Below are 16,553 nucleotides of genomic sequence, written 5' to 3' on the forward strand. Positions count from 1 at the left end.
TTCAGAACATCATATTCTGGGACCGGACAGGACGTACAATGTATGGCATGTAGTCTTCAGGACTGGTCTCCTTTACTCAGCCAAACGTACCCGAGATGTGTCTGTGCTGGTGTGTCGAACAAAAGCCACTTCATTTTCATTGCTGAGTGGTACTCCATGGTGCAGACTGCAGGGTATTACGCCAGACCTCTAATTTTATAAGAAACTGCCAAACTGTTTTTGCAGAGTGGCTGTGCCATTTTGAATTCCCTCCAGTGGTGAACAAGAGTTCTAATCATTTTACACATCTTTGTCAATGCTTGGAATTATCAGTACTTCATGTTTTCAACGTTCTAATAAGTATGGAATGGTATCTCCCGGTTTTAATCCATATCTGCTTAATGACTATGATGGTTCATGTATTTAATTACCATCTACGCATCTCTGTTAAGGACCTGTTCAAGCATTTTGCCCATTTCTAACCGAGTGGTCTGTTTTCTTACTGCTGTGTTTTGAGAGTTCTTTACATACTGCAAATCTCGCCCTTTTTCGGATATGTGACATGCAAACATTTCCTCTCATCCTGGCACGACTCATAGAAGGAACCTCTTAAAAGCTAAGCCAGACATGTCACTCAAGTCTCTCCTCTCCTGACTATCCCACTTCCCGAATTCCACTGCTCTTGGAAGGGGCCCACCTCCTGTCCCTGCTCCCAGGAGCTGGGCCTGACCTCTGCCTCAGCTCACTTTCTTTCCACCCTGTGTATTTCCTCCATGTGGCTCACCACAAGCTATAATAGTCTGCTACTTACTTTTTCTCCTGCTGCTCTAGAAAGCGAGCTCCAAGGGAATGTGTCTGCCTCAGTCACTTCTGTAACCGCCCTGGCTCCTGCATGCAGCAGGTGTTCAGCAAATACTTGCTCAATCAGTGCTCGATCTTGGGCCAAATCCCGGCCCCAGAGCAGGGCAGCAGGAAAGATAATCCCCTCACATCCTAGATCATCGGCAACCCCAGCTCAGAACACTCCCCACTCCGAAATTCTCCATGCTCACCAGGGAGCGAGGATAATTTACATCCACAGAGTGCATCTCAGCTGTCTGCGTCCACCTCCTCCCTAGCTGTGTTTTCCTTTCTCCCAGCAGTTGCTAACAAGGCACAAAAGAATAAATGTTTCAAGTCGCACTACCTCGCCTTTCCCCTGCCACCTTCAGATCAAGGTGCAGACAGCAGGAAGTGAAAGGGGAGCAGAGCCCTGTAATCCCAGGCTGGGTTATTTGACCCTCCGCGATCTAGTTAACCACAGCCTTCCTGCACCTGATTTACAGCCGAGGTGGAAGGCACGGGTCCGACAGATGGTTCCCGGAGAGAGGGTGAGCGGGGTGTGTGTGTGTGAGTGTGTGAGTGTGCACGCACAGGCTCAAGGCAGGTGGCCAGAGGCTGGACAGCCAAGTGGGGAGGCGCCGGAGGGCCTGGGTCCTGTGCAGCACAGCAGTGGGGACCAGCTCGGGCCTGGCACCCCCTCCCAGCCCCAGGCCAGTCAGGAGCCCCCGAGGGGCTGCCGGGCCTTCCTTAGTCGCCCTTTAAGATGTACTTTTGCACACACGCAGCGCGTCCCCACAGGCTTCTGCAAGCAGCTGCCGGGCACTCCTCTCTGCCCTTCAACTCATTTGTCATCTTTGCTCCCAAAGCGTGTCAATCCTTTACGGAGAGTGTGAAACGGCATTGGGGCGAACCCCCGGGGCCCTGCCCCGTCCTGTGGGAATCGGCCTCGCAGTCCACACCCGGGCTGAGTCCTTCCAGCGAGAAGGGCCAGTTCCCCCTGGCACTGCCACTCACAGGACACAGGAAGGCAACCTGAGACCCTCTGCTCCGCGGGCATGCTGAGCGGCAGGGGGCGCTGGCTGGCCCATCTCCACCTCGTCCGGACAGCTGACAGGTACGGAGTGCCTGCCGTGTGCCTGGGGCGTCCTCTACGTTCCCTGCGTTCCTCGACGCCCCCAAGTAAAATGCCCTCCATTAACTGGGGGGGCTCAGATATCAAAGCTTGAGCTTTTCTGCTGCAGCGCAGGACCCCGGGGACTCCCCAGGAATGTCCATGTGGAAACAGGATGGGTGGGCTTCAGAGAGGAGGTGGCTGACAGCCAGCGGGGGAAGGCAGCTGGCCGGGGTGCCAGGGAATGAGACGCGGAGTGGAGCCTGGAAGGCCCCGCAGGGCACTGTGCGGGCCGGTCCCCGGAGCGAAGACTCTCTTCACCTGCAAACACCCCGCGACCAAACCACTTGTACCCGAATTCTTGCTCTGCCAGCTTTTCTAAGTTTCCGGGTCGCAAACTTCACTGACACAGGACATTGTCCCATTGTAATCGGCGGGGGGGGGGGGGTAGGCGTAAAATTTTGGATATTTAGAAAGAGCATACGGGATGTGGAATGTGGAAGCTGGCTGGGACTCAGAGATCATAAATCTGGACGCAATTTCACAGATGAGGATGCTGAGGTCTAGGGAGGTCACGTGACTTGCCTGACACTCTGCAGGCTTTGAACCTGGAGCCAAAGCCGGAGATGAGGATTCCTGACCTCCAAGTTCCCCAGGGAAAAGGGAGAGGCTGCACCAACAGTGGCCACGGCTGGAGCTGGCTCTTCCGTGGGGGATTTTCTCTCGAATCCCGTGAATGCTGGGCCGTAAGGGCACCCTGGTAGAGCCCACCCACCCCTCGTGTGGTGGTCTCCGCCCTCTAAGCCGAGTGCCTTCCTGCCTGAGATGACCAATCTTTCCCCTGCGCTCCCCACCTAACAGGCAGGAAGAACTGTCACAAGGGACCCACAAAAGGCTACTAGGCTTTTGTGGGCCGCATAGACACCCACCTTAGAGCCAGGAAGAAGCATGGGGTCCCAGGCTCCTAGCTGTGCTGCGACTAAACCCTCAAATGATCCAACCTCGCGCACGCGCGCTCGCACACACCATCTAGCGCTGGTACCACCAGACCCTATGTCTTCCTCCGGATGCTAGCACAATAGGACGCAGCAGCGAAGCTAAGCTCCCACCCTTGCCCAGCAAAATATTTTATTTTAATTTTAAACACAACCCCCCCCCACCCAGTTTTCATCAAGAGAGCCATAAAAAAAATTTCTGAATTCATTGATAAATCTCTCCTCCCAAAAGAACAAATTCTGGGGATCCCTGCGAGCAACCCCTTTCTCAACACCAGCACAGCCCCCCAACTCCCCACCTCACTTCTTATCCCCCAATGCTCAGGTTTCATCTGCATTCTGGTTATTCATTAAATAACCCAGAATCCCCCAGGGCGGGGTGGGTAGGAGCCAGGTGGCAGTATTTTCCAATCTCCAGGTGATTCCAAACTACAACCAAGGGTGAGAACAAGAAAGAAATATACTGAGGATGCCCCGGAGTGAAGGTCAAGATTGGAGGGTATGAAAGACACGGGAAGCCGCACACAGGATCAAGGAGCCAGAGGGGGCGACCCAGGGCACCCACTTCCTCCCCAGGCTCTGGCAGAGCTGCAGGAAGAAATGGGGGGTGGAGGCGAGCAGCGGTGAGGACCAGCGCGCACTGCCCCGCAAGGGCCCACATCTTCCGAGGACCCCGACACCTTCTCGGCGGCCTGCACTGGGCCACGCTGACCTGAAAGGCCAGGGCATCGAGCGCTGTTCAGTGAGATGGGAACCCACCCCTCTTGTGCAGGGGCGCTCAACGCAGCAGTCAATTTCTTAATTCTCTCCACAACTCAATTTGCGGGAGACTCCCGGAACGTCTTTATCCATCACAGATGGTTCGGGAAGATGATAAATTAATATCGTTTAAATGGAGACACGGCTGGAATGGTTAAATGGCAGCGTCTTCTTGGCCGCCGAAAAGAGAAAAGAGCCCCCGAGTCCATAAAGAAGACAAACGATAAACAAAACCGCCTATCTTTTGACAGATTCCGGGATGAGAGTATCGCTCACAAACCTTTCTGCAGAGAAAAGGGAGAAATTCATCTCATCTGACTTTGTATAGGACAACGGCCCACGCCATAATAAGGCCTTCCCAGTGCTGTGAAATTGCGCTCAATAGGCGGAGAGTGCAGCAGCCTGTTCCCTGGGCATGTTCATTACAGCCCTTTGTATGCACCAGCCCGGCCCGCCAGCCCCGGGCTTGCTTCTAAGCCAGGGGAGGGGAGAAAGGACCCAACGAATTTGTTGCTATGTAACTTCCCAAATGGGGCAACTGCATAATCACGTTTGGAATCTAATGCCCTTGCTCCAAGCTGTTCTTGTCTGGGTCCAGCCCTGCTCGAGAGTGATCAAGGTCGGGAGCCAGCCAATGGCCGGCAGTGCCTGGGTGGCCTCAGCCCCCAGCCTGGGGCTCCTCTCAGGCCCTGGGAAGTCAGGGGTAAAGAGGGGCCCCGTGTGTAGCCATTCCCAAGCACCCTCAGGTCAACTGTCAACTTGAGTCAAGTGCCTCAGCCGGTTTGTCCCAGGGCCGCCCCCCCCCCCGACCCTCACCCCAGTGCAATGCTTCTGAGACACAGCAAAGAAGTACATAACGTGAGGCCATGATGGGACTCCCCGAGGTCACGCCCAGGAGGCCGGGGCCTGGACAGGCTGCACATCAGGACGTGGGGGACTTCGGAAGCCTCTGAGAGCAACCCCATCAGAGAGCAAAATGCTGGGGCCAAATGCCTTCAACAAAGGAACCATTTCCTTAAACTGTCCTGCCCCCGGAAGACAAGACAGTAGCCAGACTTCGGGATGAAAAGCAGGACCTTACAAGTCACATTCCTCTTGCTCACCAATCAGGGAAGGGAACTTTTGGGCAGTTATCTTTCCTCCCCAGTCAGGTGGCAGGATCCCTGATGCCTCGCCTCCCCCCTCCCCCCACCTGCTGCAGTCAGGAGACACCTCATGCCATCCCTGACTGCTACACTTCCCTGGCAGGATCCGCAGGCAGGATCCTTCTGCGAAGAATCTGTTCTTACGTTTCTCCTCTTCCTTGGACCTTTCTCCCGCGTTGCACCAAGCCTGAGGGCAGCTGCTGTCCAAGGCTCCGAGGGAAGACAGAGCCACCAAGGCCAGCCACAGTGTTTGCAAGAATCAGAGGAAGGCTCCGCGCCACTTAACCGGAGTGGCAGAGCCCCGGAGGAGAACATGCGGGTCCCCGGGGCCCTGTGGTTTCCGGGCATCTCACCCTGAGCCAGGAGAGGCCACACATGGCTCTTGCACCTCCCCACAGCAACAGAGGAGAGGGAGGGGAGGCAAAAGGCAAGATGGCGGCGGCCCCTGCTCCCTCCGGGGTCCCACCTTTCCTTCAAGAAAGGCAGAAAGAAGCTAGCATCACAATACATAACCACTGCCCTTCAACGCACCGCCGAGACCTTCACCATGGGCACGGGGCTGCCCACCTGGTGATGAAAATTTCCCCCAAGGAATCTACATCCATCAGTTGTTTACAAGACCTTGGCTTTGGTTTGTTCTGTAAAGGAAAGACAATAGGCAAAGGGGGGCTGGATACCTTCCAATGACATTCTCTGAAAACCCAAAGACCTCTCCCCCTGGTCACGCCTGCCTGCCACGGTAGACGTTTCTGGGTGCCTTCTCCCAGGCCACCTCCTCAGTCCCTACTCAAAGTCTCCTGGGGGAGTCTCACCTTGACTGGCTGTTTTGAGGGGGTGCGGAAATAGCCCAGCTGCCTTTAGGCGTAACCTTCTCTGGGCTACCACTAGAGGCAGCCTTGAGCTCACAGATCTGGGAGGACAGCTTGCAGGTGTCCGGGGAGCCACCGGATTCATCCCTGTTCCTACGGGACCGAAGGGATTTCTCCTGGGGGACACAGACCGGGAGGCTGTTTCGTTTTGGAGAAAAGCAATTCTCCACAAGGAGGGCTGGCTTCATGCTCCCGGTGCTCAGAAGGGCACGTGCTTGGTGAAGGCGGTGCTGCCGATGCCATTTTAAAAATTCTTAGCAATTCGGGAATAAGAACCCCGTGTTTTCCTTTCGCACTGAGGCCCACAACGCGGGCAATCGGTCCTGCGCATGAGTACCCAACATCTGGCAGACTTCCTGATGAGACGATGCTGTGGCTTCATCCAAAGGCTAAGCGGTGGCCACACACGGGTTTCCCGGCTGCGGCTCATCATCCTGACAAGGCTGCGGTCTTCCCCGCGCCGGGGTCCACACAGGTCCGTGTCAGGACCCCGTCCATGGTGGATGATGGCCCACGAGCCCTCAAACGTCAAGATATTCTTGGGAAGCCATGCTCACGGCAAGCCCTGGACTAGACCCCAAGTTTCGGGCCCGGACAGCTCTGCTTCCCGGAATTCCCAAAGGCAAGTGGGGGTGGGGGGTGGCCCACGTCTCTCCACCCCCCCCCCCGCCATGTCACTAAATTCCCCGGCATTTCATCAGCTCTTCTGAGTCATCTGTCCGTTGCTTCATTCTTGCGAGGGGGAGAAAAACACCCTGCAGAAAGTCAAAACATTCGTGCTCGCCCCCGTGAACGAAAACAGTCTCCGGGCTCCCTTTAACTTTTTGTCCCGAGAAGTAAAGCTATTTGCAGGTGGATTAAATGTTCCTTCGGAGACCCTGCTCCTGAAGCGGGCCGCCCTCACCGCGACTGTGACCGTGTGTGTCTGGGCGCGGGCTGGGGGGCCCGGGGGTGCGCGCACATCCAAAGAAAGTCGTCTGCGTGGTTTCGGTAAAAGAGGGCCCTTTGTGCCGCCGCTAAGCCTGGTGAACATGACCCCCGCCCTGTGGTATGCGGCGCACCTGTGCAGACGGAGGAGCAGCCGGGGGCGGGGGCCCTGCGCCCTCACGGGGATCACACCTCCTTTCTTCTCCTCCGAGCCACTTCTCCATCGCCCCTTTGTTTCGGCTTACACCTCCGGGGGCCCGTGCGCACATCCGTGAGTGCGCATGCGTCTGCGAAGCCTTACCCCCTCCGGGGGCCCGTGCGCACATGTGTGAGTGCGCATGCGTCTGCGAAGGCTTACCCCTCCGGGGGCCCGTGCGCACATGTGTGAGTGCGCATGCGTCTGCGAAGGCTTACCCCTCCGGGGGCCCGTGCGCACATGTGTGAGTGCGCATGCGTCTGCGAAGGCTTACCCCTCCGGGGGCCCGTGCGCACATGTGTGAGTGCGCATGCGTCTGCGGAGGCGTCCAGCTCAGGGACCCCTGTGCGCGCATGCGTGAGTGCTCATGCGGCTGCGTACGGCGCGCACGCGTGCACGTAACGCGCTCTCGTTCAAGGCCGGTCCGGACCCGGACCAGGAAAGAGAGGAGCAGTGGGGACGGTGTTCGCGAGGCCCCGGGCCCTTGCCTACCTTTGCAGGCCTTCCGGTGGGTGACGGGCTTGCCCATGTCGCGGTAGTAGCCCTCCTTGCAGTAGTGGCAGTGGCGGCCGGCAGTGTTGTGGCGACAGTTGAGGCAGACGCCCCCGCTCTTGCGCCCAGACAGCTTGTACAGCTCGGTGTTGAAGCGGCAGCGCCGGGCGTGCAGGTTGCAGTTACAGGCTGCGGGGAGACAGGGAGAGGCGTCAGGGCGGGGGTGCGGGAGAGACTGGCCCCAGCATCCCCTCTGCTGGACCACAGTCCTTCCCCGCGAGCTTCTTCTTGGCTCCCCTCTTTGCATCCAAAATTGCATCCAGAAGCACCCACCGGCCACCCAGCAGTACCCGAACCGCTGCATAGCTCCTGCTTCCCTCTCAAACGGAGTCTGTATATTTCCACCCACCGACCTGCAATCCCCACCCCTCCCATCACACACCCCCCCCACCTCAAAGCTGGGAGATGGGGCTGGCATCGGCATGGCGGGGGAGGGGGCCTGAATGATGCCCCTCCGTCCATTTGTACGCGGAAGCCCTACCCCTACACCTGAGGACAAGACTGTTGTGAGATGTGGCCTTTCCAGAGGTGATGGCATCAAAATGAGGCCCGAAGGGTGGGGACTGGAGTCCTGATAGGGAGAGGCAGCTCGGACACACGGGGCACAGCACAGAGGAGAGGCCCTCTGCAGGCCAAGGACAGAGGCCCCAGGAGAAACCAGCCCTGCCGACACCTTGACCTTGGACTTGAAGTCTCCAGTGAAACATGCATGTCTGTTGGTTAAGTGCCCAGCCTGAGGTTTTCTGTTAGAGCAGCCGGAGGTTTCCAGGGCTTTTGGCTCTGGCCGAGGACACTGCCCCCTCCCTTGAGCTCTAGCCACCAGGCTGTCCTCTCCGTCTGCAGCTGCCCCGTGCACACTGAGGACTGGGGGGCCACTGTCCCAGCTTTCTTCCCACCTTCCCCTTGGGCGGCTTCGCATGGCCTGGGCACCCTCATATTTGCTTTTCCTCCCATCCAGGCCCCTGCTTCCCTCTGCCTGCTCCCTACATGCCCCTCGGGACTCAGCGCGCTCTCCCCTCCACTCGGATGTCATCACTCTGTGCTCCTGGCTCCCAAACGCGCATTCCAGCATCCGGTGTGGGGCTTCCACGTACCCAGAGGCACCTCTCCCAAACCCATCCCTTCCTCACCACCCCATCACCCAAGCTGGGCCCTCCCGGCTGCCTCAAAACCGCACCCAGAGCAGCAGTTCTGAGCTGCAGTCTAAGGATGTCCATTGCCAACTGCAAATCTCTCAACGGCCCTCTGGATTTTCCTCCGGGTAAAATCTAAATCAGGTGTCACACAGCCCTCGGGGCTCTGAATAAGCGGGTCCTGCTTCTCTCCCCACTGTAGCTCTGCTCACCCTCTCTCGTTCTTATGCCTCAGCTGTCTCAAGTTTTCTTCAGTTTCTAGGGCATACCATGCGTGAGGACCCCTGGCCTGCCCCCTCTGTGGCTTTGCGGATGCTCTACGGTACCTTCCAGAACCCTCTTCTCCCCAGGCCTTTCCTCATCTGTCTGCATCCTTCTCATCCTCCACGCCGTGGTTTCAACGTCTGTCCCTGACCCATCTTCCCCCTTCCCACCCACCCCAGGCATCCAGTGTGGCCCTCTCAGACCACCCCATGATGCCCATGACCTGCTTCTCTAGGCTCGTACCTCCAGGATAACTCCAGCTGACATCCTAACCGCTCTTGCTCCCTCTTCAATACAGTCTGCCTGCTTTTGTGCTAAGCATGTTTCAAATCGCATTTTATGTAACATCTAAAGAAACATGTAGGGCCAGACACTTGATAAACAAAAGCAAAAAAAAGAAAAAAGGAAAAAAGATGTATTTGGCTTTCCAGCAACCGCTGTTAAGGCAGAGGCCTCTCCTTGCAGGCTTTAATTAACATTTGCTTGGTTGTGGAGCTATTTCATTCTTTCCTATGGACATGGCTCATACTTGTACATCTCACTTCGTGGCCTGTTTTCTCAGAATGATGGCCATTTTTTAATGCCAGATCTGGTTCACCGTGGTTTTGAAACTACCTGTACACATGTATGTCATGGGCTCCTTGGAGCCCCCAGTGGGTGCAGTTAGAGGCGGGTTTGGATGTATATTTGTGCCATGCCCTGATGGCTGCTGCAATGCGAATTTCTCAAGACTGGGTTAACTTTCAGATCTACACATTTTTCACTCAGGATTCAAATTGCCAAATTGCCCTCAAGAAAGGCTGTCCTAGCTCCCACTCCCTTCCAGCAGGATATGAGAGTTACTATTTGGCCACTCCCTTGAAAAAAATAACAACGTGCATTTGGTATCAGAACTTTTTTTTTTTTTTAACGTTCGCCAGTTCGTCTGGAAAACACACACACACACACATGATTTTAATTTACATGCTTTGATTCCCAGTAAGGTTGGACGTTTATCCATGTGTTTGTTTTTCTATTTATATTTCTTTTGTGTGTGTGTGTACATTGCCTGTTCATGCCATTTGCCCAGTTTTCAAATAAGGTGGGGTTGGTTTTTTTTCTTACAATAGCTAATGCTCTTACATATGACGGATTAAAAACTATGTGTCTTTTCTACCACATAAATTGCACAACTTTGTATCAGCTTCTAATTCATTTATTACTTTTGTGATTTAAAAAAAAAAATTGCCTCTTTAACTTGGTCTCTCTGATGGTACGTGTTTCTTTAAATGTTCTTACTAAAGACACACCCATTAGTCACTCAACTGTCAAGAAGAGAAGGATGGGGCTCAAGGGAGGCACTGTGGGGGCCACAAGGGGAAAGGCTCAGTACACACCTGAATTTGGAAGCAACCAGAAGGCAAATGAGGCCAGAGAATGATTCCTGAGAGTCTCACCAAGGGTCCCTCAGCACCTGAGCACCTGGGACTGAGCTCAGCCTCACCTACCCACCAGCACGAGGGACCATTGTGCATACGCATGCATGTCCACTGCCCCTTTGGACTCAGACTGGATGCGGGTGCTGCAGGCTGCTCAGAGGGGTTAAGTGACCTAACAGCCCAGGACCACCGAGGCAGTTAAGTGGGGGCCCGGGACCAGAACCTGGGTCTTCTGGCTCTTGGCCCACTGCCCCAGAGGAAAGGACCCACATCACTGGAGGAACAGCGGGGACTTTAGTACAGAATCTGGAGGTTTCCTACTGGCCCGGAAGACAAAGGGCCTGGCACACCGGCCCAGGGACAGGGATCTGGGAAGAGCACCCACGTCTGGCTTCCTCAAGGCCCTCTCGTCCCGGGAAAAGCCTCCCCAGCTGCATCTTCTGGTCCTTCGTGGAGGCGGATGCTAATCCTGTGTCTTCCTCTGTAAAGACAGAGCTAGCTGTCCCTCACTCCCTCAGGGGGGCTGCCCGAACCTCTAAGCCCCTCTAGGGAGCTCAGCAGCCCCACTTCCCCACCCCAAGGGGAACCCTGGGTGGTATCCCTCCTTCCGTATGCACCTTACACCAACAAAAGGTTCTTCCCAAACAACCGGCCACACAAAAGAGAGCTCAGAGGCTGGACATCAAAAGGCAGGGCTCCCCTCCCTCCCACCTCTTGGAGCTGTCAGGGGACATCAAGTGGCAATTGCCCACGCTCAGGCTTCTGCAAAGTATTTTACGGCTTGTTTTCTTTTCTCTGTGTTTTATTTTCTCTGCACAAATGGAAAAATGCATCAGGCAGAGCGGCCCCCATCTGGGTCCCTCGGCTCCACACAGAGATGTCACCCCACTCCCAGCCAGGCCCCGGCCCTTTCCTCAGAAAGACACCTTAATCCCTCATGCCTTCCTGTTTATTCTCCTGCCTCTCTTGGAGGCAAAAATATTGGGTATTCGTTTCATTATCAGATTTCAAGGCTTCAAGGGAAGGAAAGGGTAGCTTTGTGAGAACAGAGAGGTCAGCGGGGGGAGAAGGGGGCAGGAGGGCAGCACAATGTCTGACGAACCTCCGTGAGCCCGGGCCAAGGGCCCTGCATGGCACTGCATCCTGTCCAGAGACAGCTGGCTGGTCTAGACCCCAAGCCCCATGCCCTCCTTCGGCGGTCATGTGGGGGTCACCAAGGACACATCACGCGTGGCTGTGTTTCAGACCCAGGGGTGGAACAGGAAGCGGAGGTAGGAGCATAAGACACCCGCCCCCCCACAATCTCCCCATCCTGAAACCCAATGGGGAAAGGGACCCAAGAGACAGTCCCGTCAAAAGATCCTCTAAGTCCTATTTTAACCTCCTGCCTGTCACCACCATTCCTTAAGCTTTTCTAAACCTGACCCACCAAAATGGGTTGATGGACCCCTCACCGACCCCCCAGGCCCGTTCAATTCAACACACTCTTGAGTGCTCCGGCTGAATGCCAGGCCCTGTGACAGGCCAGGAGAGAGACAGGGATGGGCAACATCATCAACTATCCAGGGGCTCCCATCTGACAGCAGGAGGCGGCAGACGGGGGCTCTCGGCAGCAAGCCCTCAGATAAAGCGGGACAAACGCTCTCCCGAGTTGTGCTCGTTCCTAGAGGACAGGCAGTGTCTGCCCTTACAGAGCAGATCTCGACATGTCTTCACTATACAAATAAGAAAGAGCAAAAGTGGGCAAGTCCAAAAGAAGACAGATAATAGATGGCTGAGTGGGGGGGATGGATGGATGGATGGATGGGTGGATGGAGGCATGGATGGATGGATGGATGGAGGCATGGATGGATGGATGGATGGATGGATGGATGGATGGATGGATGGATGGATGGACACATGGATGCATGGATGGATGGATGGATGGACGGACACATGGATGCATGGATGGATGGATGGATGGATGGGTGGGTGGATGGATGGATGGGTGGGTGGATGGAGGCATGGGTGGATGCATGCATGCATGCATGGATGGGCATGTGGATGCATGCATGCATGGATGGATGGAGGCATGGATGGATGGATGAGAGGATGGATAAGTGAGTAAGGTGGGTGGAGAGGTGCATGGGTGATGGATCAGTATGTGGGTGTGTGAATGGATGAACAGATAGATGGGTAGATAAGTGGATGGATGCCAGCATCAATGAGCAAATAGGTATGTAGGTGGATGGATGAATGGGTGCATGGGTAGACAGACAGGACAGCTGGAGAATTGTGTGTTCTGCCTGGGCCACGTTCTGACAAGATATGGCTTTGTGACCTTTCTGACATTTCCTTTATTGTTGCTCTGAGCTACTTAAAACCCGTCTTGCTGCTTTAACTCACCAATTTAGCCTCCAACTGCTCAAGACTGCAGCGCTTTAAGGAGAAAAACCCCACATTTAGGATGCCCTCGATTCCTTTCAGGACCCCAAGGAGGACCTTACAGTCAAGACTGAATCTGCATCCGTTGGTTTGATGAGTTTACCAAACACAGGTAAACTCTCCTGAAAGACCTTGATAAACTTAACTCCCAATCCCCTGCCCAGGCTATCCCAGGCCCAGAAAGGATCCCAAAGACATTGTTAAGCTGTATCCCGGCCCTGTCTCTCAGGGACTCTGGCCCTGGGGCCCCCAAACCTCACACAGCTCAGGGGCTCTCTCAGTGCGACAGCGAGGCCATTGGACAATGGGGCCCCTCAGAGCTCTGGGCTGGGGCCAGGGGCCCTCCCAGCACTGGGGATCCCTCTTAATCCCTCCCTTCCAGGGAAGTTCTTTGAAGAAGACGACCCCATGTCTTTTCTCCAGCAGAATAGGAATCTTAGATTTACATATCTGCAGCTACACTGCCCAAAATACCTGGCCTATGTATGCACTGTCCACAGGCTGGGGGCTTTGTAGGAAAGAAAACACCCCCAGCTTTCCGTTACCCATGCCCCCGTGTAAGCTCAGCCCTCCGATCTGCCATGATCATCGATGAATTTCTACACGTCCAGGCCAACGGGGCAGTTTGGGGCGTGATGGGCACCCACAGGCTGGAGAAACCCCGGGTCAAGGAGACTGTGATGGCTTCACCCACGTGAGGTTTCTACCCCTTTACAGCTGGCTGAGATGCGATTCTCTTAGGGGTGATACACGTTTGCTCCTTCATCAGATGCCTACTGTTTTGAGCCTTCGAACAGGCCAAGGGTGATGGAGTGAGTGACGGGAACATGGCAGCAGACAGGAGAGAGTCCTGCCTTCAGGGTGCTTCTGCCTCCCAGGGGAGAAGGACGCCAGTATAGCAACGGCACAGGAGATCAGGAATGTCCAACTGTCAAGGCATTCTGCTGGGGGGCGGGGCAGGCCCTGAGAACCAGGACACAGATGGCATATTCCCGGCAGCTGGCGCTGCGCCAGGCGCTCCCCACACAGGGGCCACCGGGGCACCCCGTTCAAATGCAGGTTCAGCTTCAGGAGGTCTGGGGCGGGCCTGGGAGTCTGCATTCCTGACGGCCTCCCAGGTGCCGCCGCTGTCATCGGCTAGCGGCTAGCGCACGGGCAACAAAAGCCAAAGAAATGGGTTGGAATGTGAACCACTCCCCGGAGAGGGAGCTTGAAGGGAGATAAGGGGTAGAGTTTACAGCGGGGAATCTTCGGCCACAGCGGGCAACGTTTCAAGAGAAACCACTCCGTAAGCGACTGGTTCAGAACGAGGCAAATATTTGAATTATTTTTAAGAGTTTGAGGCAGCTTGCATTTCCTTTTATCTGTCACTTTGCTACTCCATGTGGTATCCCATTTATTTAGAAATGGTCTGACCCTTGTTTATACATCTTACGCTTTCCGCCCCCACGTGGCAAGTCATCTGAGCCCAGATGTTGGCTCCCCCTAAAGGCGACCAGGCTGGGCAGTGGCCGCTCTCCGCACCTGGCTCCCGCCAGCACCTGGGGACACTCTGAGCTGGGATTCCCAAGCTCCGATCCTGGAGCGGGGCCCGGACTCTCTCGTACCTGTGCATGAGCTGGGCATAAACGAGAGACGACCATGCATTTAGACGCACTTACAACACAATCACAGCCCAGAGTGCAGGGTTCGCTTAATGGTAAGTGCAGAGGCAAGGTGCTTGGGGGTATAAAGGGGAGCCGGACAGACACGGTCCCCGCCCTCACAGTCTCCGCCACGATCTGGCCTGAACAGGTCTGGTTAACACTGCTGCCACTCACTGTCACCTGGCTCCAAGGTCTCCCCCATCCCCCACACAGAGAGCTTCAACCTCATCACTGGAGGCGTCAGCCAGCCAGATCCTGCAAGTGGTGACCAGCTGGGGTGAGACAGACTGAGCAAGCCCTAAGACCTAGAAGCGCTACACGTGAGCAGTCCGCCTCCAGGCAGGGTCCTAGGGTTTGCGATCATCTGAGGGGCACCGTGTATCGATTTTGACTCAAGGGCTGTTGAAAAGCATCGCCGAGACATGGACCAGGAGAATGGGGAAATTCGCTTGTTGGAAAAGAAGTGAGTGAAGAGTCCGTGCCAGACGTGACTGAGCTCAGGGCAGGTGAGGACTGTCCTGTGGGATCTCCGGGGCCCCAGAGAGCACGTGGGGGAAGATGGAGGACCCGGAGTCGTGGGATGGGGCCACACTGGCCCCCCTAACAGGACCTGCTTCTGCACGATTGCTGGTTTGTTTCTTCATTCAACGAACACGGACGGAGCCCCTTCGACGACACACCAGCCTCTGAGTCAGGACGGGTCGCTGCTATGGGGGACAGCTGTGCACACCCCACTCTCAAGGCTGTGCCCCCTTCCTCCTTCTCTCGAGCTCTGGTTGGCAATTCAAGTAGCCACCAACTCCCCCTCCAAGACCCCAACGTGTAACGGTTCTCAACCACGGAAATTGCCTGCCAAAACCCAGAGGGCTGAGGCGCAGCCCTGCACGTTTCTGATTCACTAGGTTAAGGCTGCAGGTGGGGCGACGGTCCGCACCGCTAACCAGTTCCCAGGTGATGTAATATCACCGGCTCGAGGACCACACTTTGAGAACCACTGATCCAGATAATGCAGAGGGGTTGGTGCTAACATGGGAGCGTAATTATCATTTATTTTTAAGTTTATTTTGAAGGAGAGAGAGAGAGGGAGAGAGAGAATCCCAAGCAGGCTCCGTGCCATCAGAGTGGAGCCCGATGCGGGGCTCAAACTCACAAACCATGAGATCATGACCTGAGCTGAAACCGAGAGTCAGATGCTTAACCGACTGAGCCACCCGGGGGCCCCATGAGCGTAATTATTATTAAGTAATATCAAAGGGCACACAGTCAACATGGGCTCACAAGGCGGCAAGGACCAGAAGAAAGACCCCTGGTTGGGATTTGGGAGATCTGGACCCCGGGTGCTGGTCCTCACCCACGTGTGCACCCCTAGAAAGCCCACTTGGCCTCCTTGAGGTTTCATGTTCTCAGCTGAGTAACGAGAACACTGGGTGTGAGGATTTCTGGCCCTAAAAGTCTAGAACCACGGGATACGGAAGCTCCTGGGAGGTAAGGGGCAAATTCCCCACGGGTGGGGGAGGAAGCCTTCGGAGGCTACCTGGGAGTTCAGGAGGGGAGTGCTCCAGGTGCAAAGGGGCCTGGGGGCTGGGACGGAAGAGGCTGGAGGCAGGGCTGTGGGAAGAGCGGGAAGACCAGCCCCAGCTGGCGGGCGGGCAAGTCACAGGTGGCCGTGAAGACAGCATGGCCCCGGGCGGGGTGTCCCGCAGTTTGCACAGGCTTCTCCCAGGTGGGGGGATCGGCTCGGCTGACAGGACAGTGCCAGATGGCCAGGCACGGCAAGGCTACTCACCGGGTTATTGATCGGGCAGAGGAAACCATTCTAAGAGAAAAGAAATCCACTTTGGGGCATGTGGGGATGGGGGTGGGGGGTGGCTTGGTCATTAGGAGCAGGGAATTGGCCGGTGGGCTCAGGAGACCCCCAAAGCCACGTTCTCACAAGGAGGAGCCCGGACCGCTCCCCAAGTCTCTCTGCCGGGCCCCCTCTCCGTGGACGTAAGGCCTGGTGAGTCACAACCTGCTTTCTTTAAAAAAAAAAAAAAAAAGCTCCAACTTGAAAACTGAACCTCTGACCCCCGGACCTGTGCTTTTTCTCCGATATCAGAAACAGAATCTACAAGAAGCGGATCAAGGTGGTCGGAAAAATGAACCACAAAAACCCACCGGGGTCCCCGGTGTCAGTCAAGGAGGCTGGGAGTTCCCAGCAGCCCCTGCCCGGCTTTAGATGGTTCCTGATAAAGTCCCCGGAGATAAGTGGCCTGTGTTTGTCGAGGGCTTAGAGAGCTTTAGCGGCGTCAGCACACAAAGAGGTCCTCTGTC

The 16,553-nt window shown here is 55.7% G+C and overlaps 1 protein-coding gene across 2 annotated transcripts in view; it reads right to left on the minus strand.

The window, feature by feature from the left end:
- The window catches only part of NTN1 (netrin 1), a 186,114-nt gene that overhangs the window by 51,741 nt on the left and 117,820 nt on the right, over positions 1 to 16,553 (minus strand). For both annotated transcript variants that reach the window (XM_039231558.1, XM_039231556.1), the window contains exon 3: positions 7,296 to 7,484. In XM_039231558.1, the coding sequence (XP_039087489.1) occupies positions 7,296 to 7,484 (189 nt within the window). The remainder of the gene's footprint in view (positions 1 to 7,295; positions 7,485 to 16,553) is intronic.

The sequence above is a fragment of the Hyaena hyaena genome, unplaced genomic scaffold, assembly GCF_003009895.1.
Source record: "Hyaena hyaena isolate Hyena2069 unplaced genomic scaffold, ASM300989v1 scaffold_58, whole genome shotgun sequence".
Lineage (NCBI taxonomy): Eukaryota > Metazoa > Chordata > Mammalia > Carnivora > Hyaenidae > Hyaena > Hyaena hyaena.